This window comes from Equus quagga, chromosome 1 (genome assembly GCF_021613505.1).
Source record: "Equus quagga isolate Etosha38 chromosome 1, UCLA_HA_Equagga_1.0, whole genome shotgun sequence".
Classification (NCBI taxonomy): Eukaryota; Metazoa; Chordata; class Mammalia; order Perissodactyla; family Equidae; genus Equus; species Equus quagga.
In genome coordinates, this window is record NC_060267.1 from 84,759,199 (window position 1) to 84,781,065 (window position 21,867).

Sequence of the window (21,867 nt, forward strand, 5' to 3'; positions counted from 1 at the left end):
GTCCTTCTAGTTGTGGCATGTGGGACGCTGCCTCAGCATGGTTTGATGAGCAGTGCCATGTCCGCGCCCAGGATTTGAACCAACGAAGCACTGGGCCGCCTGCAGCAGAGCGTGCGAACCCAACCACTTGGCCACGGGGCCAGCCCCTAACCCACTGTTATTAATTTTGGAAAATTCTTGACCATTAATTCTTCAAATATTTTTATGTTCTGTTCTCTCTTCTCCTTTTGGTATTCCAGTTACATTAACATTTAAACTGTTTGTTGTTGTTTCAAAATTCTTGAATGCTCTGCTCGTCTTTTTTTTTTTTTTTCCCCACTCTTTTTCTTCTTGTGTTTCCATTTCAGTAATTTCTATTGACTTACTTTCAAGTTCACTAATTCTTTCCTTGGCTCTGTCAAGTCTACTGGTGAGTCCGTCAAAGACATTCTTCATCTCTACTACTGAGTTTTTCATTTCTAGCATTTTTATTTGATTCTCTCTTATGGTCACTGTCTCTCTGCTGAAATTTTCTATCAGATCATCCATGTTGTCTAAGTTTCCTGGTACAACATTTTACATATTAATCATTGTTATTTTAAATTCTCTGTCGGTTCCAAGGTTAATGGCTTATCAGATTCTGCTTCTGATAATTGTTTTGTCTCTTAGGAGGTTTTTTTTTTTCATTTTCATATACCTGGTAAGTTTTTTGTTGAAAACTGAACATCTTGTGTAGGACAGTAAAGACTGAGGTAGTTCTGGTCACTGGACCAGAGCATAGGAACACACCTGGGTTACAGGATGTCTGACCCAGGGGACCTTCCTAAAGGAAAGCACCAGGAGTATCCACAAAGGAAACGAACCATGTTCACTGAGAAACAGTTGGCAGGTTTGCAGCTCCTGTTCAATAAGAACCCACATCCCACCCCCCAGACTTCAGAAAGAAATGGCCTCAAAAATGGAGAAGCATTCAACGTTAGTGCAGGTTTGGTTCAAGAACCATAGAGCAAAACTCAAGAATACCAAACACAAGAATATTCAGCAAAAACAAGAAGCTCAGCAACAACAATTGGCTGAGGCAGGAGTCAACACCAGCTTTTCCAAGACAAATATGGATACACCTCCCAGATCCCCTAACAGTGCCCACCCTGCATCCCTAGTTTATGCAGATCATCCAATGCCTTCATTCCAGCTCTGCATATGCCCCAATTTTAAGGCTCCCATAGACCACTTTTTTGGCCACAAAATAGTTCATTTCAGCTGCTGCTAAGACCCTAACATATACTGCTTCTATTCCATTTTGGAATCCCAAGTTCTCAGAACAAGTATCAATGGTAATTCTTTCTGTTCTTCATCTCCAAAAAGAACTTGCCAGTGAAGCCAGACACAAAAGTTCACATGTTGTAATGATTTGTAATGATTCCCATACAAGGGAATACTTTTCAGCTATAAAAAGGAACAAACACAAGATATACTCAACATGGATGCATTTCAACATTATGTTGAGTGAAAGAAAAAAGACACAAAAGACTACATACTGTATAATTCCATTTATATGAATTCTTACAGCAGGAAGTACTATAGTGGCAAAAAGCAGATTAGTGGCTGCCCATGTGTTAGAAGGAATTGAGTGCACAGAGGGACTAAAATTTATTAGGATGATGGAAAAGTTTCATGTCTTAATTAGGACAGCAGTTATCTTGGTGTACAAATTCATTAAAACATAGAGAACTGTGATACTGTATTGTATCATTGAAAGTGGCTAAGAGACTAGCTCTTAAATGTTCTTACCACAAAAGAAGAGATGATAATTATATAACAGGATCGAGGTGTTAGCCACTGCTATGGTGGCAATCATTTTGCAATATATAAATGTATCAAATCAACAGGCTGTACACCTTAAACTTACACAATGTTATATGTCAATTATATCTCAAAGTTGGATAAAAAAATTGTTTTAAAGAAAATCTGTGCATTTTAGTTTACATAAATTATACCTCCATAAAAATATATGTTTATATATATATATATATAAAATGGGACTGATAAGGATAGTATCATTTTTTCTTTTTTTTGCTTCTTTGACTTTTTTTTTTCAGTATTTTTCAGCTAGGAAGGTTTAGTTAGCGTCAGTAAGTGAAGCATTGGCTGATTTTTCTACTTTCTATTTTTCTGTCACCTTCCCAGCCATCACTTTATGTCCTTTGATCACCCAAATGTCCCTAGCCCTCAATTTTTCTTTTTCTTTTTTTATTTATTTTTTTTGCCTCCCCTCTACTCTTCTTAAGACGATGGAAACACCACAGACCCTTCCAAGGAAGTTCTCAGGCCTCCTGATTTCTTCCTATTAACTCCCCTCTCCCTGCACGTGTGGCATCTATGAATAAAGTGACATGTGGTCAACTGAAAAAGAAAAGACTGAGGTAAATAGTTTCTATGCCTGAAAATAGGCAAGCCCTTCCTTCTACTAGGCCTTAGTGTAGGGTTTGAGTTAATCTAGTTGGGAGTTTGAGTTAACCTAGTTAGTTAATCTAGGTTTGTTGTTGCTATGGTTACCCTCAATGCAGCTCAGGCTTCAAATTCTTATCGAAACATCTGTGTCTAGGGTGGGGATTTGTTAGCCGGAAAAAAGTCTGTTGGATTGTGAGTTTTAGATATTCCCTTTGTGCTATGCCTAAGAGAGGGTTTACTTGCATGCTCTTCTTCCTCTCCTTCCTCTCTTCCAGGAGTGTTTTGTTGTTGCTTGCTATTCCAAACTTGTTAGTTTGGCTTTGGGGGGTAGTGATGGGGAACATTCTCTGTTGTTCCGATTAAGATTCAGTCTTAGCCATGTACTGTGTCCCTGAATCTTGTGGGTATGGCCTACTGGGTTCTCCTGTCCCTCCCCTGACCGTGGTTGAGTGCAAAACCCTGCCCCTCCTCCAGGAGATTTTTTAATTTTTTTTCCTTTCCCCAGCAACAGAGTTTTCACTAATGTCCTAAGGGCAGCAGTGCTTGTTTCCCTTCCACCCTCCCATATTAAGGCTTTTGTTCCTTAATTGAGCTAGAAGGATCTAGGTAGCTTCTTGCCCCTTCTGCATGTCTGCTATTTCCCTCTCCCAGGTCAGCACCACAATATTTCTTAGGTTCCTTACTTTTTTCTTTTTTCTTTTTTTTTTTTTTGAGGAAGATTGGCCCTGAGCTAACATTGGTGTCTATCTTCCTTTACTTTATATGTGGGACGCCTACCACGTGGCTTGATGAGTGGTGTGTAGGTTGGCTCCTGGGATCCAAACCTTCGAACCTGGGCCGCAGAAGCGGAGCGTGCAAACTCAACCACTATGCCACTGGGCTGATCCCCTTAGGTTCCTTTCTTATCTTTTCTATGAACACCTGTTGGGGCCTCTTCAAGGAGAGAAAGAGCCTAGAAAAGGGCATAGATTCCTCCAATTTTTGCAGCCTCCAAGGGCTTTACTCTCCCCTGCTAGCCTGTAATTGGCCTTTGTCAAGTCGTCAAATATACTACCTAAATTCTTCTTAACTCTTCTTACTGGTTGCATCTAACCCAGGTGAGGAAGTTCTCAAGTCTCATTTCTGGATACAGCTCTCTTAGATTTTGGGCCGGTTGTTTGCTCTGCAACCTCAGCCCTTTGATAGTGGCGTGGGCAGATTTATGGCCCCCAAGAAGATCCCACATCCTAACCCCTGTGACTGTGAATATGACGAAATAGCCACCCTTGAATATGTTACCTTACTTGGCAAAAGGGATTTTGCAGATGTAATTAAGGTTATTAATCAGTTGACCTTAAAACAGGGAGATCAGCCCAGATTATCTAGATGGGCCAAATGTAATCACACGAGCCTTTAAAAGCAGGAAACTTTTTCTCTGGCTGGTGGCAGAAGTAAGAAATATTTGAAGTATGAAAGGGCCTTAACATTTTGTTCCTGGTTTGGCGAGGAAAGGGAGCTATGTGAGAAGGAATGTGGACAGCCTCTGGAAACAAAGAATATCATGGTCATATCCAGCAAGAAAATGCAGGTTTCACACCTACAATCACAAGGGACTGAATTCTGAATGAGCTTGGAGGTGGCTTCTCCCCCAGAGCCTCCAGATAGGAAGGCAATCCTGCCCAAACCTGGATTTTAGCCCTAATCAGGGAACCCAGCTAAGCCACGCTGTGCCCATGCTTCTGAACTAGAAAAAAATGTGAAATAACAGGTTTGTTCCTTTGTTTGTTTAAGCTCCTAAATTTGTGGCAATATTTCACAGCAGCAAAAGAAAACTAATACAGATGGGTTCAGAAAACAATCGTTAATTTGAAGTTAGGCTCATTCTTTTTCATTGTAAAGGTGGGACCAGTGCCCATTCTGGCTTTCGGTACTCCAGGGAGGAAACTAGAAGTCCCTGTCTCAGGTCTTCTTTTTTCATTTGTCGACTCTTGGGGGGAAGCTATCTACTTTTGGAGACCATTAGTAAGACTCGGGGTCAGATATTCAGTGAGACTGGATATCGAGATTGTAGGAATTTAAGCATATTTATTCTAGGAAGTATGTACTTATGAGTGTATATTCTAGAGCTTAAGAATAATTTTTTTTGGTTAATAATACCTGAAATTGTCCTTTCCAGTACAGTTTTGGGTTTTTCTTTTTTCAAGTTTGGCCCCTGAACTAACAACTGTTGCCCATCTTTTGGGGGTTTTTTGTCTTTTTTCTCCCCAAATCCCCCCAGTACACAGTTGTTTATTTTAGTTGCAGGTCCTTCTAGTTGTGGTATGTGGAACGCCGCCTCAGCATGGCCTGATGAGCAGTGCCATGTCTGCACCCAGGATCTGAACCAGCAAAACCCTGGGCCGCTGAAGCAGAGTGCGGGAACTTAACCACTCGGCCCCTCCAGTACAGTTTTAAGACTGATTTTCATTGATCTATCTTTTAACATATTTACTCTCCTGGTTGTATATTATGGAGGGATATATCTAGTGGGGTCATTGTTGATAATGCAATTTGCATCTGTCAGGAATATGACCGTGTTCGTGAGTTAGTTATCTAACAAGATTCAACAGGACCACTTAATTTATCTTATCAGAATTTTGGGATGATGTGGATAATGAAGTTTCTGTTTAATGAGAGTATCATGTATGATTTATAGTTTTCAAAGTATTTTACCTGTAATGTAAGGTTTTTGTTTATCTGTAGAGCGTACTGAAGGTATTCTCTAGTGGGAAAAACGAAATCCGTAAGCTGTTTTGTGACTGTTAAAGCATTTGCCTTTTATCAAGGGAAAATCTCGATCCAACCAGAAGATTTACAAACTGCTATTAAACATATTTAAGGTTATGAAATTCATATAGAAATGCTTAAATGTCTTGAGGCATAGGTTCCAAGGATTGCTCTTCCATTATAGTTTTTCCAGATTATTATAATTACAGATAAAACAAGATTTGGTCTTCCACTAAATTTGTTTCTGAGGGTATGGGGCCAGTTTGTGGCAACTGAATACATCTTTCTTACTTAGAAATTAAACAACTTTTTCTTTTTGTATTAATGAATATAAAACCACTAAGGGCTACTTCCGTATATAATAGTCAGAAACATTTTTTTGGTAAGTTTTAAAAGTGGTATCTTTAGTGTAGGCTTTAATTTTGTTAATTGAAATTTTCTTTAGATGTTGGATTGTCTGTAAGAAGAAATAAAATTTCTTTTTAAAGTTTTGATTAAGGCATCTGAGAAAATCAGAAAACCTCTTTGCTTTCATAGTTTTGATAACAATATTTTTCTTTAAACAGCCCACACACTTAAAATGTAAGGAGCAAGATGTCTTTTTTAAGAAATATTTGTTTCTCTTACTTATGTATATATTTTTAATTTCTATAAACCTTTATTCTGTTAATATGGTGGGTAACATTGATTTTCAAATGTTAAGCCAATCTTACATTCCTGAGATAAATCTATATGGACATGATGTATTACACTATATATATACATTGCTGCATTTGCTAACATCTTAAGGATTTTTTGCATTTATATTCACAAATGACATTGATCTGTAATGTTTAATAGAATTCACCTGTGAAACCACCTGGGCCTGCTGTTTTCTTTGTGGGAAGCTTTTCATAATGAACTCAATTTCTTCAGTAGATATAGGGCTATGTCAGGCAGCTTCTAAAATGGCTCCTGTGCCAAGAAATAATTTATTGCCTCTCAGCTTGCAATTCACCCTTCTTGCTTTGCAATAATGGACAGAATTCCTTTTGTAGTGAGCACAATACCTGTTCTCAGTAGAGAGCACTATAAGAGCATTGCAGGAGGAGGGGCTATGGTCAGTGATACGGCTGTAAGAACATAAAGTGGAGCTCTTCCCCAGCCATGGGCCCAGCACATGTAGTCCCTTGATGACCTTGCGACCTCAGTCTGGCCTAGCAATAATTTTCCAGGGGCTCTCTCAAGGGCACAGAAATCCATGCCCTGAGGCCTCCTGCACCCACCAGCTTCGAAAGGCCTCTTGCCTGCATTGGTACCCAAAGGCTTCCTGGCTACCCTGGTGTCAGTTCCCTCCACAGGCTGCCGTGCAGCTCGTCTGTGGTCCAGAGACTTGCTTTCTCCTTGTTAGAAGTCAGTTCCAGCCTGAGCAAACCTGCAAAATTCTCTGCTGTCTAGTGGGCTGAACTTCACCTTCTCCATTGAGGTCCGAATCCAGTCTTGGTAACGGGACCCCCTTCCAATTTGTCCTTCCTTAGGTACTCTCCCTAAGCCATAGGGTACCATACGGGATTTCCTTGTATCTTATGGTCAATTGTTTATTAGATTTTAATAATTCTTTAAAATTCCCCTGCATGGTTTCTATCTCTTGATTGGAGATAAAAAAGTCACAAGTCCAGTTCAGACTCAGGGAGAGAGGATTACACAAGGGCATGAATACCTGGAGGGAGGGGTCTTTGGGAGCTACAGCAGTCCGAGTGTAGTTTAGACCTAGTGACTTGTTTTCAAGGAATAACAACAAATATGATGGGATATCGCTTCCAAGATTAGGTTATAAAGGATTGTGACTCCTTTATAGTTCTTTCTCTCTCTCAACCTGGCCCCAGCCCCCCTCAGTCTCAGGCTTTTCTTGCCTGCTGCTCTGATGAGCCAAGCTACCATACTGATTGTGAACTGCCCTTCAGAGAGTCTTATGTGGCAGGGAACTGAGGGCAGCCTTGAGACAATGAAAAACTGAGGCCCTCATGCTAACAGTTCAGGAAGAACTCAAATCCACCCAGCAATCAGGGTAGTGAGCTTGGAAGCAGGCCGTTCCCCAGCTGAGCCGAGATGACCACCGCCCAGCCAACACCTAGATTGCAGCCTTTGAGAGACTTGAAACAGAAGACCCATCTAAGTTACATGCAGATTCCTGACCTACAGAAACTGTGAAATAATAAATGTTGTTGTGTTAAGTCACTAAGTTTTGGGATAATTTGTTATGTGACAATAGACAACTAATACAAGAATTATTCCAATTTTCCTTTTCATCTTGTATCTGTTTTGGTAAATTGTATTTTGAAGGGATTTGTCTATTTTTAAGTTGACTTTATAGTCTAATTTATTCATTTCCTTCAGAGGTCGACAAAGTACACCAATTTATTTGCTCAAAAAATACTTCAGAAACAAAAAACTTATGTCCACACAAAAACATGTATACAAATGTTCATAGCAGCTTTATTTGTAATAGCCAAAAATTTGAAACAGTCCAAATGCTCCTCAGTGGGTGAATGTTTAAACAGAATGTGGTACATCCATACCATGGTATACTACTCAGCAACCAAAAGGAAGAAACCATTAATACATGCAAAGGTTTGGATGGATCTCAAGGGAATTATGCTGTGTGAAAAAAGCCAATCTTAAAAGGTTACATTCTGTATAATTTCATTTATATAACATTCTAAAAATGACAAAACTATAGAGATGGAGAACAGATTAGTAGTTGTCAGGAGTTAGGGATGGGAGAATGGGGGTAAGGGAGAGGAATGGATGTGAATATAAAGGGGAAGCTCAAGGGATCACTGAGGTGATGGAACAATTCTGTTATCTTTTTTTTCAGTTCTGTTATCTTGAGAATAGTGCTGGTTCCACAAATCTACATGTGATAAAATCGCAGAGGACTACAAATGCACACGCAGGCAAATGAGTGCATGTGAAACCAGACAAATATGAATAAGATCTGTAGATTGTTACCAATGTCAATTTCCTGGTTCTGATATTACACTATAGTCATGTAAGATGCTATATTGGGGAAACTGCGTGAAGGGTACATGGGTCCTCTCTGTATTATTTTTGCAACTTCCTGTGAATCCATAATTATTTCAGAATATAAAGTTAAAAACATACTTCAATCAACCTCATCCAGTCTCTTGGGTTAAAACATCTATTTTATTTAATTTGTTTATCCTTTTTAAAGATTGGCACCTGAGCTAACAACTGTTGCCAATCTTTTTTTTTCCTGCTTTTTCTCCCCAAATCCCCCCAGTACATAGTTGTATATTTTAGTTGTGGGTTCCTTCTAGTTGTGGGACGCCGCCTCGGCATGGCCTGACGAGCGGTGCCACGTCTGCGTCCAGGATCCGAACCAGTGAAACCCTGGACCACCGAAGCAGAGCGCCCGAACTTAACCACTAGGACACAGGGCCAGCCCCTAAAACATCTATCTTAAATAGCACCTCCCCTGCCCCCAATTACTCTCCATCCAGTTCTCACTGAGGTTGACTTTTCAGTAAAGACCTGAAGAAAGTGAGAGATCTAGTCATGAAGATATCCGATGGGTGTGGGGGAAGCCTTCTGTCCTTAGCAAATGTAAAGGACCCGCGATGGGAGCGTGGTGGAGAATGCCAGAGCCAGTATGGCTGGAGCACGAGGAGTTCCAAAGACAAGACTTTGGCTTCCACTGAGTGAGATGAGAAGCATTTGGAGGGTTTTAAGCACAGAAGTGAAATGATCAGACAACATTTTAATGAGATCACTCTAGCTGCTGTGATGAGAATAAGCTGAAGGGAAGCAAGGACAGAAGCATGGAGAACAGGAGGCTATCACACTTCAGGTGAGAGAATTGTGGCTTGGACCTACGTGGTGAGTAGTAGTCAAATTCTGAATATATTTTGAAGGTAGAGGTGACATGATTTGCTGCTGGACTAGACGTGAATGAGAGTAGTCAAGGGGGAAGTAACTGAAATAGGAAGACTGAAGGTGTAGTTTGGAGGGTTACCAGAAACTCAGATTTGGATATGTTAAGTTTGAGACTTACTAGAGATTGAAATGGAGATGTTTCGTAGACTGTCCTAACTAAAACTGTCCACAGCGCTGAGAACTACCACTCCCACCTTACAAAACCTCATCATCTGGCTGCATTATATTCATTCTGGTTGTATTACCCATTATCTAAATTCACCTTTTACTTACTTCGTCTGCCCCCCAACTATAATGTAAGTTTCATGAAGTTAGGGAACTAGTTCATTCCTGTATCCCTAATGCCTGAGACATAAATTCTCAAAAATATACTTGCTGAATGAGTCTCTGAAAAAACCACACAGGCCTGAACATTTGATGACAGGTGTCCTTTAGTGCACCTGGGCTAAGACAGGCCCCCAACCCATTTTCATTCATTATGGCAGTGATTCTCAAACTTTTCTGCACACTTGAAGCACCTGGGAAACTTCAAAAGTGCTGATGCCTTTGTCCCCCCCTCAGAGATTGTGATTTTATCAGTCTGGAGTGTGATCTGGGCTTTAGGGTTTTAAAAAGATCCCTAGGTGATTGCAAGGTGCAGGTAAGTTTGGAACCACCACACTATGGAGTTTTCAATTATAAAAAATCTGAATCTTTGTTAAAGTGCATGATAATTACTTCAGTAGGTATTAACTACAAAGGGAATAAAATCTTCCTGGAATTTCATTTCCGTCATTAAGTTTCTTCTCCTTTGCCTGGATCAGCTATCCACAGTTTTCCCCTCTTGTTCTGGATCTCAACAGTCACTCCAGGGCTTAAACAAGATTACATGTCTCATGGTGGCATGGCGGTTAAGTTTGCGCTCTCTGCTCTGGTGGCCCAGGGTTCATCAGTTCAGATCTTGGGCATGGACCGAGCACTGCTTATCAATCCATGCTATGGCAGGTGTCCCACGTATAAAGTAGAGAAAGATGGGCACGGATGTTAGCTCAGGGCCAGTCTTCCTCAGCAAAAAGAGGGTTGGCGGCAGATGTTAGCTCAGGGCTAATCTTGCTCAAAAAAAAAAAAAGATTACGTTTCACAAATATTGGTCTGTTGTCAGCAACAAGATCTGGGATTCTAAGGCAAATTTAATTCACTATAGTGTGTAGATGTCTACTACACTCCCTCTACAACAAATCTCGTAGTTGCTCTCTCCTACTTTTCAAATTCATCTCTTTTCCTGCATCCCTGCTTGGCCATGCTCTAAAGAGTTCTTACCTAGATTGTTGACCTGGCCTCCCTGCTGGTCTGTCTCCAAACTTCACCTCACACTACTGCCAAAGTGATCTTTCTAAAACCAGAAATTGTTCAGATCATCTAACTTCCAAGATTCCCTAATGGTCTCTTTAGTATGGTATTCAATGTCCTTCATAGAGATCCCTACATACCTCATCTAGCTGTGTGAACTTGGGCAAATTTTCAAAGGTCTCTGCCTTAGTTTTCTCATGTGTAAAATGGTGACAATAATGGTCCTAGATTATAATATACCTATAGCATTTAAAACTGTGTCTGGAGGGCCAGCCCGGTGGCGCAGCGGTTAAGGTTGCACGTTCCGCTTCGGTGGCCCGCGGTTTGCAGGTTCGGATCCCGGGTGGGGACATGGCACCACTTGGCAAGCCATGCTGTGGTAGGCATCCCACATATAAAGTAGAGGAAGATAGGCATGGATGTTAGCTCAGGGCCAGTCTTCCTCAACAAAAAGAGGAGAATTGACAGCAGTTAGATCAGGGCTAATCTTCCTCAAAACAAACAAACAACAACTGTGTCTGGAACATATTAAGTGCTCTAAGAGTTAGTTGAGCTATTCCTTAAACACTCCTTCCACTCTAATAGGTATGGCTAAAATAGGTTCCAACCACCACCATCACCACCTTTGGGAAGTAGAACAAGGACAAACTTCAATCAGAATTCTGACTCCACTTCTTTCTAGTTACGAGGTCTTGAGGAAGTTACTTAACGTCTCAAATATAAAATAGGGACCATACTATCTACAGTGAAGGACTACTAAGATAGAGTGGGTTGTTGTGAAGGTAGAGTAGGTGCTCTGGGTGTTTTCTCTCTCATCTCTACTTGGGGAAATGTTATTCAGCCTGCAAAGTCTTGTCCAAGGTCCTTTCTCAAAGAAGTACTCCCTCTGGCTCGCCACCACTACCTCCCACCCCATAATCTCCCTTTCAGAGTCTCCATACACCGTACATTAGAACATAGCTCACTGAGCTGATTATTCTGATTTGTCTTTCCCATTTTCCACACTGTGAGCTTCTAGAGAAAGGGATCATGTTTCACTGACCTTTAACCTTAATGACCTGTAAAGACAGGGGCTTAAAATACATCAGCTGAGTGAATGTGCAGACTACTCAAGGCCCAGTGAAAATGGTTTCTAGATCCACTTAGGCTATTCTCTGTTCATATTCTGAGGTTCCACAGAACTGTCTTCATACTTCGATAATACACTGCTTTGTATAGTTATTTATGTATTTGTCCTATTTTCTCCACTAGATTGTGAACTGCTAGTATTATCTATGTCTTCATCTCCCATATAAAGGTAGTCTATATTGAATGAATGAAGTGACTGATCAAATTGAGAAATATTTCATCCTCCCTGGTCTATTCATTTCTTTCAGATCCCTCCCAATGATGCATGCATGAGGCAGGTGATTTACTTAAATTTCAATTTAATGAGTATCCTGGTAGCTTAATTAAGCCAAAAAATATACCAAGGAAATCAAGATAACTAAAATGCACCATAAACTTAATATTGACACTAAACAAACAACTTTTAAGGTGGACAAATAATTTTATTTTGTGCATGCAAATACATGTCAAGTACTGCAAACTTTTTCCATCAATTTTCTCTCAAACACTGAAAATCATGATGCTCTATTCTGTGAACAGCCAAAGCTAATATCTCTTCACTTCAGTGCTACAGCAAAAACACACAGAATTCACTCTTTGCTATTCACTATCATCACAACCCTCATTGTTCCATCTCTGCCCTCCCCCCATATACAGGCCTTATTAGTCCTAGCCTTCCCCCATTTAATCCTATTCCTATAGCACAAAGGGAAACATTACAATTTGGAAATTCAAATTGAAATAAATGGAATAGAATTTATTCCCATATATATTCCCCATTTCATTGTACAGAATTATTTTAAATTATAGTTTTAAATAGAAGCTGAGTATATGCCTTAAAAATGAGCATTAAATCCATCTTAGAGATGGTGCCTGCTTTTTACATGATGGGTGTACACCATCTTTAATTTCATTTACATTTCAATCGAACAATAGATTTGCAAAGAAAATGTCTAATACAGACGTAAAAATATTCACACTAGAGCTTCACAATCGGTTGTACAATTGACAAACAGGCCTCTTTTCCCAAACTTTCCAGCTAAGCAAATTTATAAAATGTAATCAATGCAACAAGGAAAACATTTCTCTTTCACTTCCAGGGAAAAGAATATGCAATAAACAGTATAAATGCAGACAGCAGTTGCTGCAAGCTAACCACGATACTCCCAAGTGGCTGTACAGTGGATATGTGCAGTACAAATAAAAGCCACATGTGTTGTATCACAACTACAGTATAATTGTTTGCCCAGCTAAGAGAATGCATGCACATCCATGCCTTGGGTTATAAAGTGAGGCCTAATTCTTGACAGATTGATGGAATATATGCAAATGACCTTGGCTTTTGGCAGTACTAAGTGCAGCCAGTGTCTATGTTCCACTGGTTTGAGGACATTTTTAAAATTTTATTTAAAAAAAGAAAAAACTGCCAATTTTGGACTTGGGGGAATAACTGCTCTTGGAGTAGAAATAAGACTCCACTCAAATGTGGGGTGTTCTGATCAGTGGCCTTGACTCCTTGTATTCCCTTGCCAGCAAAGGGATACAAAGAAACCGCTAGTATAAAGGAGTAACTAGCAAATTTATTCAATTTATCCAGAAAATGGGATACTCCTTGAGCATGTTCATTTGTGTTCTGCTTGCAGAAGGGGTTCTTATGTAGAAGGAGTTACAGTAAGTGATCCCATCAACTCTCTTCATTCACTAAAACACAAGAAAAGTTCTTCCAGGAAACTAATTCATACAAGTTGCAATGCAACTTTTCCCTTTAATGATTAGTTACCAATACTGGTGACAGTCTGCTCAGAAAACGGCTCAAATAAGCTAGGGAAGAAATATTCAGATTCAAGTTGAAATCACATGCTGAATCTGATCATTACAAATCTCACCCTTGTTAACAAGACAACATGGGCTTTAACATCTAAAATGCAAAAGCAAGCTAGATGATTTTTAAAACAATGTTTCCAAATGTTTAAATGATCCCATTTTAAACTCCTACAAATTGCTGTGCATCCTGTAATTTTCTCAAGGATATATAAAGCATATAAAATTGGGATGTGCTTTATTTACTTAGCATCAACTTGAAATTTGAGTGAAGGTGACTAGATCCATACAAATGGAAAATTTCAGTTCTAGTATAGGAGATTTCTTTTATTATTCTCTTAGAAGAGTAAATAGCTACTAGGAAAAAAATCAGTGCCACTGGCCCAATGAAGTACCTTCTCTTGAAAATTACAATGCACAACTTTCATGCACGACACTGGTTTATCAGATGGTACTGAAAGTACATCATGGCAGCAAAGGCAAGGAAATCTGCTTTGTTCAGGTACCAACTAGACAAAATACATACATAACTTCCTCAGAATTTATAAAACGAAATGAGACCACAAAAGAGAACTACTGATGCTACATTCACAGTATCTGAATGAGGCACATGGACTTCAGAATGGGATTTAGAAACTGAAAAACAAACCCACAAAAAGTGAAAAAAAATCACACAAAGAAACGAAAACTCACCATTTTCCCACTTTCCAGACCTCTGACTACTTTTTCCTAATTAGACCATAGGCAACATATGCAGTTTAGTTATTACCAATATTACAAACTTCCTCTCTTACTGCTTTATATCCTTTGGTTTCAAACATAAGTACATCACAACATGTTGGTAAAAGGGTCAAATGACATGGAATGCTCCCAATTTTAATAAGTCACATCTTAGGTCTGATTTGTAATTTTTTCCTGTACGACATCAGTAGGTACCATTTTGAAGAAGGAACAGACAAACTGCTCTTTCTTCTAAAGTGGCAGAAAACCAATGTCTTTACTTCACATTAAATCCACCATGAGAAACAGAAGATGGACACTACATAAAGGATGCAATACAGAATAATCCCAATACAGAAACAATTCCTATGTTATTAGTGAGAAAAAGAGTAAGTTTTTAAGAACAGGGAATTATTGTTTTATGGGATCACCTGCTGCAAGACAAGCATTATTTTAATATAAATGTTCTGAGACATATCAATAAGGTTGGCAGGTATATACATACACTGATGCAAATGTAATTTCACTGGACAAGTAGGCAAACACCTAAGCAGTTTATCCCAACCCCCTCCAGCAGAGCACAACCAAGTTTCAAAATTTCAATTTTAAAATTAAAAAGATAAGGTTAAATACACAAGATCAATTTATGTAGTATATATTCACCCTCAGAACGTGCTGAAGATGTTTTGCGTAGTTCTGTTGCACAGAGGGTTCTTTCCCTGAGGGCACATAAGGAGCTCTCAAACTGTTAATAGGTCTCTATTTTGTAACAAAATAGCAATTTTAAAATCTTAAAAAAAAATACATTACCTTCAACATGGAAGATCTCACTATTTAAATATCCATGAAATAGACATACTGGTTTGCATATCCTTTTTGGAAATACAAACAGCAAATAAAGTACATTGGAAGCATTTCAAATGTAATAAGCGCATATTTATAGAAAGGTTCTGATATAAATTATATAACAATCATGTTCCTGTAATATCCTAGGCTAATTTATAATGTCAGAAATAAGTTAATGTAACATGGTTTAAAATTCTTGTTCCTATTCATTTCAGGTTACAGAGTGAAATAAATAAAATGTCTTTGTAGGGATAGGGAGCACTGGCCATGGCAAAAAGGTACAGTACCAACCGAAGGAAACTAAGTCAAGGCTACTGTGCTGTTATGCTAAAACAAACATCTTTATACATCTGAGTATTAAATAAATGTGTAAGATCTTCCATACTGACACCAGAATATCAAAACTACCCTTTTGTTTCTCAGGTATATTTACAACTTATCAGTCACCTTATGAGCATGTTCATTAAGACAGGTATCAAACACCAGTATTTACTCATTCTGATCAAGAAATTTCAGGGAAATGTCAACCCTCCCGCCCCTGGAAATGTGCACAAAACTTTTTATCAAAATCTTATCTGATACAATGCTGTGGTTTTGTAAAACAACTAAATAGCTCAGACGACCAATAACATGATCCTGTTTAAGCATCTTGCTAGCAGGAAAAGCCCTTACATACAGTACACCTGGTGAAAGATCAGCTTGGCTTAAAATATTCCAGTACAATTTTCAGAGTAAACAACTTCACAGAAGTTAATTAAAAAAATAATAATAAAAGTCAAACTAATCTTAAAGAAATGGGGGAAAAACAAAGAGACAAACTATACGTAAGATTATCAGGAAGGAATGCCCAGCTTTTGTTTTCAAATGTTGACTGAAATTTAGGTTTCTATAAAATACCTCCCACAAATCTGGGGCACGGCTGGTTGAACATACTGCAAACTTTCAGATGCCAAGTCAAAACACTTTTCAGTCACATTTTAGCAGGGCAGAAACTATTCGTGTTTTTAAGTATGAATACAGGTTAGCCACTGTTCTATTATTACATGGTTCAGTCTTATCAACCTAACAGTCAGAAAACAAGGAAAATTAAACCCCAACATGAAGTAACAATAAACAATATTTAACCAAGATAATGCAATGAACATCCAAATTAATTAGTTTAAATTAAAAACCCAGCAATACCATCTTGTTAGTCAGTGCAAACGCTACATACAGGGTTTTCTCAAGAAAGCTGAAAGCACCTGATTCTTTTGCCAAGTCATCAGATTCAATAATGTACAGGCTTAAATCTGCATTTTAAAAAACTGCCATTACATTAGTGCATAATTTATCAAAATTGTAAAAACGATTCTGCATAACTTAGGAGAATTTAATATCTAGTACATCAGCTGAAAGACTTAGGCACTTGGTTATATATTTAATTACTTACTTCAACAAGTAGCCTGTGTATAAATATTAACAAAGCAGAAACTATTCTTGAAAAAATGGAAAATTAAAAAAAATTTAAATGCTACAGATAAAAGCACTGCACCACACTCCTACATATAATGCAGTAAAGAAAGCTAGTATATAACCCTGTAAAATTCTATGATAAGAACGTCTAACTCCACTCTTCAAAGTAAAAAAAAAAAAAAAATAAAGAAAAAAAATCCATGCAAAGTTCCATGAAAAAGATAAATAAAGCAGCTGGAATGAGATGGAAATTTCTCTCAGTGAAACAAAAAAATAGAAATAAATAAGTTAATTAAGTCTACTTTCACTAGATGTATCATTGTAGGATCCTGCTAGTTTAATAACTGAGTTGTTAATTTTCTATAGAAGCCATTTAAAATAGGAAATGGCTCAGTTACTGCACCGGATTGCTACAAACTCATAAAAAGCTGCTTGAAGCTTAAGTTAAATGTCCAAATTCCAATCACTTCTGGAAAGTGAACGTGTTACCCTAGTAAAGTAAATTTTCTTTTTTTTCATAATGCTAATGCAAGAGGGCTTGAAGTATCAAAGAGTCCACAGGAAATGGATGCCCCCAGTAATATCTTTTTTTTAAAAAAAATATACATTATATAATATATATTATATATATAAAAAGCTAGTGTAAATGCTTCCATGGTATGGTCACAAATTTGAAAGATGAACCTCCTTTCAGCTGTTAACCATCTTCCCATTTGCAACAGGTTTTAAAAAGTCGTTTTTATCTTCAGACATAACATGAGTTTTCAGAATGAGGTTGCCAACACTGACAGATGTGGTGATGGGGAGGCAACTTGCATTGCTAATGGACACTGGGAGTGGCTGGCTAAAGCAAGAAGTTACCGGCAGAATTGTTTTCTGCTCCTCCCTGAGAGAGAAAATAAATGACATTGAAGACAAATTAGCTTTAAGTGAAAACTTTTTAAGAGTAACCATACATGCTTCATGAAAGTTGTAAAGTTGTAACAAACTTTAAGAGTGCCTAGCAAAGGCATGTCTTTATCACTAAAAAGTATCAAAGGTCATTAAAAAAGTCCCATTTTCCAAAAATTATAATAAAAATTTAAAATACTAGTAATTTAAGGCCAATAATATCAAGTTCAAGATTAGACAATATGTTTGGGAGTAATTATACAAAATAACAATATTAAAGCCAAGAAAACCTTAACATGATTTTTAAAAAGGGAGACCCTTCCTCTATGTTTTAAGTCTCCATTTTGTAGTCTAGAAGTTTGGCTACCAGACTGAAGAAGTATAAGCTGATGTTGAAGCAAAAAGACTAACTTTTATCCCAACAAAAAGCAAGTTTCAGGCTACTACAAGGGATTACTTTGTTAGTTCAAATTTACCTCTTCTCTCCTAAAAATCCAGACTGACCAAATCATTGTCCTATTACATAAGGTCTTCCCTTAACAGGATAAAGCCCCAAATGAATTTAACACTGCATCTATTTCTCTTTAAGTATTCACGCCCTAGGCCCACTGGTTAGGAATTTTCTGTCTAACACTCACAGAATCACATGGTCTTCACCTAAACTCTGCCTCTTCTGCTCCAGTGGCTCCTTTTGGTGCTGTTGGACTGTATGCCCATTTTCCACTGCTGTTCCATTTAGCAACTGATCATTTTGAGAACTGATACCAAGCTGTATGTCCAGGATCTCCTATGAAAATAAAATGTTAATCCTTCAGTATGAAAGTATTTTATACTTTAATTTCCAATGGAATAAAGCCTCCTAAATATCTAATTGTGGTACTTACTTCAATTTGTTCACCTTGTCCATCAGGTTCATCAGTATCAAGGGCTGAAAGCTCTAACTCAATATCCCTATCAGGCTTAGTATCAGTTGCATCTTCTGTATAATCACTCTGAAATTAAGAAAAATACTGCTTTCATACCTGTGGAAACTTGGGCTTCCCTTTTAATTAAACTGGGAATCCCAATGATTGATGTAAAGAATTATTCAAGAAATCTGGGACCACAATTTTATTTCTACTTCAAGTTTTAAAAGCAATCATTGATCAGAAAAAGGCACACTAAAACGCATTAAATAATGGTATGAATCAACGCACAGCAGCAGCAAACAACAAATACATTAAGCATGAAGCTGAGCGGTCCAGTCTCTTTACCTCTCCATTTCTCAGTTCAATTTCCTTGCTCAGAAGATTTAAGGTAAGGTGACGGCCTTCATCCAGGGAATTCCATTTCTGTTGCATGGCCAGAGCATTGGCCTCCCTCTGAAGAAGCAAGGAGTTACTCTTAGCCTATAGGAAAAAAAAAAAAATTTAAGTTAGCTTCCAACCATAGCTTTCAACTGCAATTCTATTTTTTAAAAATTCAGAGCTAAGTGACACAGAGCCTACCTGCTGAAGTTCAATGCTCAAAAGGTCTCCAGTACTGGAATGCTTTCTATGACCAGATAAATCAGTAACGATGAATCTGTCCCTTTAAAGAGAAATACATTTACTGTAATAAAGGTGAACTAAATTAAGCAACTAAAGCAGTAATGACTACATACTACATATGTTCTATGTAACAGATCAACTCTGGAAGTTTTAGTCATCATTCCAAATGTAAAAGTAAAATTTTTTTCAGAAATTTATTTTAGAGCCAGCCTTGATGGCCTAGCAGTTAAAGTTTGGTGCGCTCCACTTCAGTGGCCCACGTTTGGTTCCTGGGCGTGGAACCATACCACTCTTCTGTCAGTAGTCATATGGTGGTGGCTCACATAGAAGAACTAGAAGAACTTATAACTAGAATATAGAACTATGTACTGGGGCTCTGGGGGAGAGGGGAGAAATTTATTTTATAGCTAAAATTAGTAAAGCACATTTCATGAATAATCGGGAGTAGAATCTGTACTCTGAGGATACTGTTAAGTCTGAGAATAGAGAATCCTAAAGCATGAAGAGTAACATTACCGTTCAATATAGTGCGCTGATGATGTGGCCTCGTTACCATATGAACTCCACCTTGAATCAACAGCATTGACGTAAGGGACATAATCTATAGAAATGTAAAAAGAAACAAACAATGATCATAGAAGTGAAGTCAGTATATAGATATAAATGTATACTTTTAAAAAAGACCCATATTTTATCTAACTAGCCATGTTCTCTTGGCTAAACCATTTAATTCTGAGTTTACTGTGCTTATTAAATGGAGGGATATGTTCCATACTCACAAAGTGAGGATTATAAAGCACAGTGCTAGAACATATAAGGTGAGGTATTAGTTAAATGAATTACCTGATACACTGATGGGCTTAGTTGCACTTCCTTGGGAAGCAGTGGCCTGGACAGGATCCGTGGTATGGTAACCTGTACGGGAAGATCTGGAAATTGCACCCCATTTTGAGATAATAGGTCCATCACTAAAAGGAATTATCGGGTCTTCTTCTTTTGTCCTTCTCTGAGTTTCAAATAAATGTACTCTTCTCTTAACATCTCCACTGTCCAGGTCCTGCATAAACCAAAGATCAATAAAAGAACTATTGGCAATTACTTCAGCTAGTAATACAAGTACATGCTTTCAAAAGACATTAAGTTTCTGGTAAATATAACACTAGCTGTAGATCTCAATGATAATCCAACATCTATTTTTAAAATCACCAAACTATGCTCAAATAATTTAAACATTAAATGCAATTTATTTCAGACTTACCTAAATATGACTGCTGCTTACAGATGAGTTAAATAGCAACAATATGAAGATAAAAGCATTCAATCATTCTAAAACTTGAGTCAACATGCATGATATTCCTCCACCCCCCAAATCATACCATTAACACAGCATTTGAATTAGCAATTACATCTCTGGGCTCTGAATCGATGGCATTTATACAGGAACCTATGGTGCCACAAGACCAGGGAGAATAATGGGAAAGATGATCTTCTTCAAATTTTGTACCACTCACACTCTCAGAGAACTGATTAAAAAAAAAAAAAAGGCATAGCCAAATTAGTAAGAAACTTAAATTTACAAACCTGTAACTAATATAAAGTGACTATTCTAGAATATACAAGACTTCATAGTGAACAATTAAACCTTTGATAATATAAAACACTGTCATAAGTAACAAATAGTACTTATACTATTTTATTTATATTATTTATTAATAAAAATAGAATGCCTTCTTTTTTTGCATTGTCCTTTAAGTGTGCATAAGAAAGCCCTGACTGATATCATCAAAACCATTCAACAAGTATTTACAACATGCCTCCGACATGGTATGAGGTGCTCAAAAAAAAAAAAGTAAAAGAAAGCAGAAACACACAAACACATACAGAGAGATCACAGTCCATGTCCTAAAGAAATTTATAATTTCTTGAGAAAAGAACAACATGTGTAAATAAGGGAAAATAACTGATAAACCATACAGTATTAAATAAAGAACAAAAAGAATTCACAGAAGGCTCTGGAACTAGAAGGGGAAGTGAATAAATTTTAAAGGGATGGTGAGTAAGGATTACTATAGGGCCAGAATATTAAACTTGTAAGAATCAATAAATCTTGTTTACTAATTATACAGATAGGGAAACTCAAGGACAAAAAGGTTAAATTACTTATCTCAAGTCATATTACTAGCTAGTAGCAGATCCGAGTCTCAGCGAAATACTTATTTCCTAAGACATAGTATAAAAAAAGATAAATATATTTTTCTATTAACTAAGTGGCAAGTCTATCACTCTGTTGTCAAAATGTTTAGCTGCTCTGAAGAAGTCTAAGTTTGATGAGACAAATTTGGATCTAGTTTAAAAATTTATTAGTTTATTGAAATATTTATGGATGAAAAAATACGATGTCTAGGATTAACTAAAAATAATCCAGTAAGAAGAAGGGGAACCCATGAAAGGAGATCGACTGAGTTGACATTTGTGGAAGCTGGGTGATGGATAATGGGGTTTTTTATACTATTCTCTCCACTATTATATATGTTTAAAACTTTTCATAATAAAACAATTAAAAAAATTATTTTTATATTACAACCTCTAGGAATGAGGAATAAACCCAAAAAGACAATGGTTTGCTCTAAATATAAGAATACTGAAAACACCAGGGTACAGTGAAACGATCCTGGTACAAAAACTTGTTTAGTAATAAAAAGAACAATAATCAACAGTGATATAAACACCATGAGTAATAACACAGTAGGCATTTCTGCACCTCTTGTGAAGTAGGGAGGAAATGCCTCAGACAGACCAGGATTCAAATCCCAGCTACTTCCAGGCTGAATTTACTATTTGGGCAAATTACTTAACTTCTCTGAGTAGGATTCCTAACCTGCAAAATACAGGTAATACCTGCCCCCTAGGGTTTTTGTGAGAATTAAATAAAATAACATTATGTAAATGGCTAGTACAGTGCCTGGCACAAGTAAGTGCTCAATAAATGGTAGATATAAAATTTATTGTTAATAAAAGCCATAAAAATGATGAGAACTATATTGCTGGAAAAATTTTGAAT

The 21,867-nt window shown here is 37.6% G+C and overlaps 1 protein-coding gene and 1 pseudogene across 3 annotated transcripts in view; one reads left to right on the forward strand and one right to left on the reverse strand.

The window, feature by feature from the left end:
- The first annotated feature begins 780 nt into the window (after positions 1-780).
- On the forward strand, positions 781-1,357 carry LOC124248493 (divergent paired-related homeobox-like; annotated as a pseudogene).
- Positions 1,358-16,404: 15,047 nt separating this feature from the next.
- Positions 16,405-21,867, reverse strand: part of RC3H2 (ring finger and CCCH-type domains 2) — a 46,058-nt gene continuing 40,595 nt past the window's right edge. For 2 of the 3 annotated variants that reach the window (XM_046664769.1, XM_046664763.1), the window contains 8 exons: positions 20,183-20,329; positions 19,650-19,863; positions 19,323-19,407; positions 18,765-18,846; positions 18,531-18,665; positions 18,162-18,269; positions 17,916-18,064; positions 16,405-17,272 (listed from right to left, as the gene is read on the reverse strand). In XM_046664769.1, coding sequence (XP_046520725.1) covers positions 17,077-17,272; positions 17,916-18,064; positions 18,162-18,269; positions 18,531-18,665; positions 18,765-18,846; positions 19,323-19,407; positions 19,650-19,863; positions 20,183-20,329 — 1,116 coding nt within the window. In that variant the 3' untranslated portion in view covers positions 16,405-17,076. The remainder of the gene's footprint in view (positions 17,273-17,915; positions 18,065-18,161; positions 18,270-18,530; positions 18,666-18,764; positions 18,847-19,322; positions 19,408-19,649; positions 19,864-20,182; positions 20,330-21,867) is intronic. The other variant, XM_046664772.1, reaches the window with a different exon arrangement.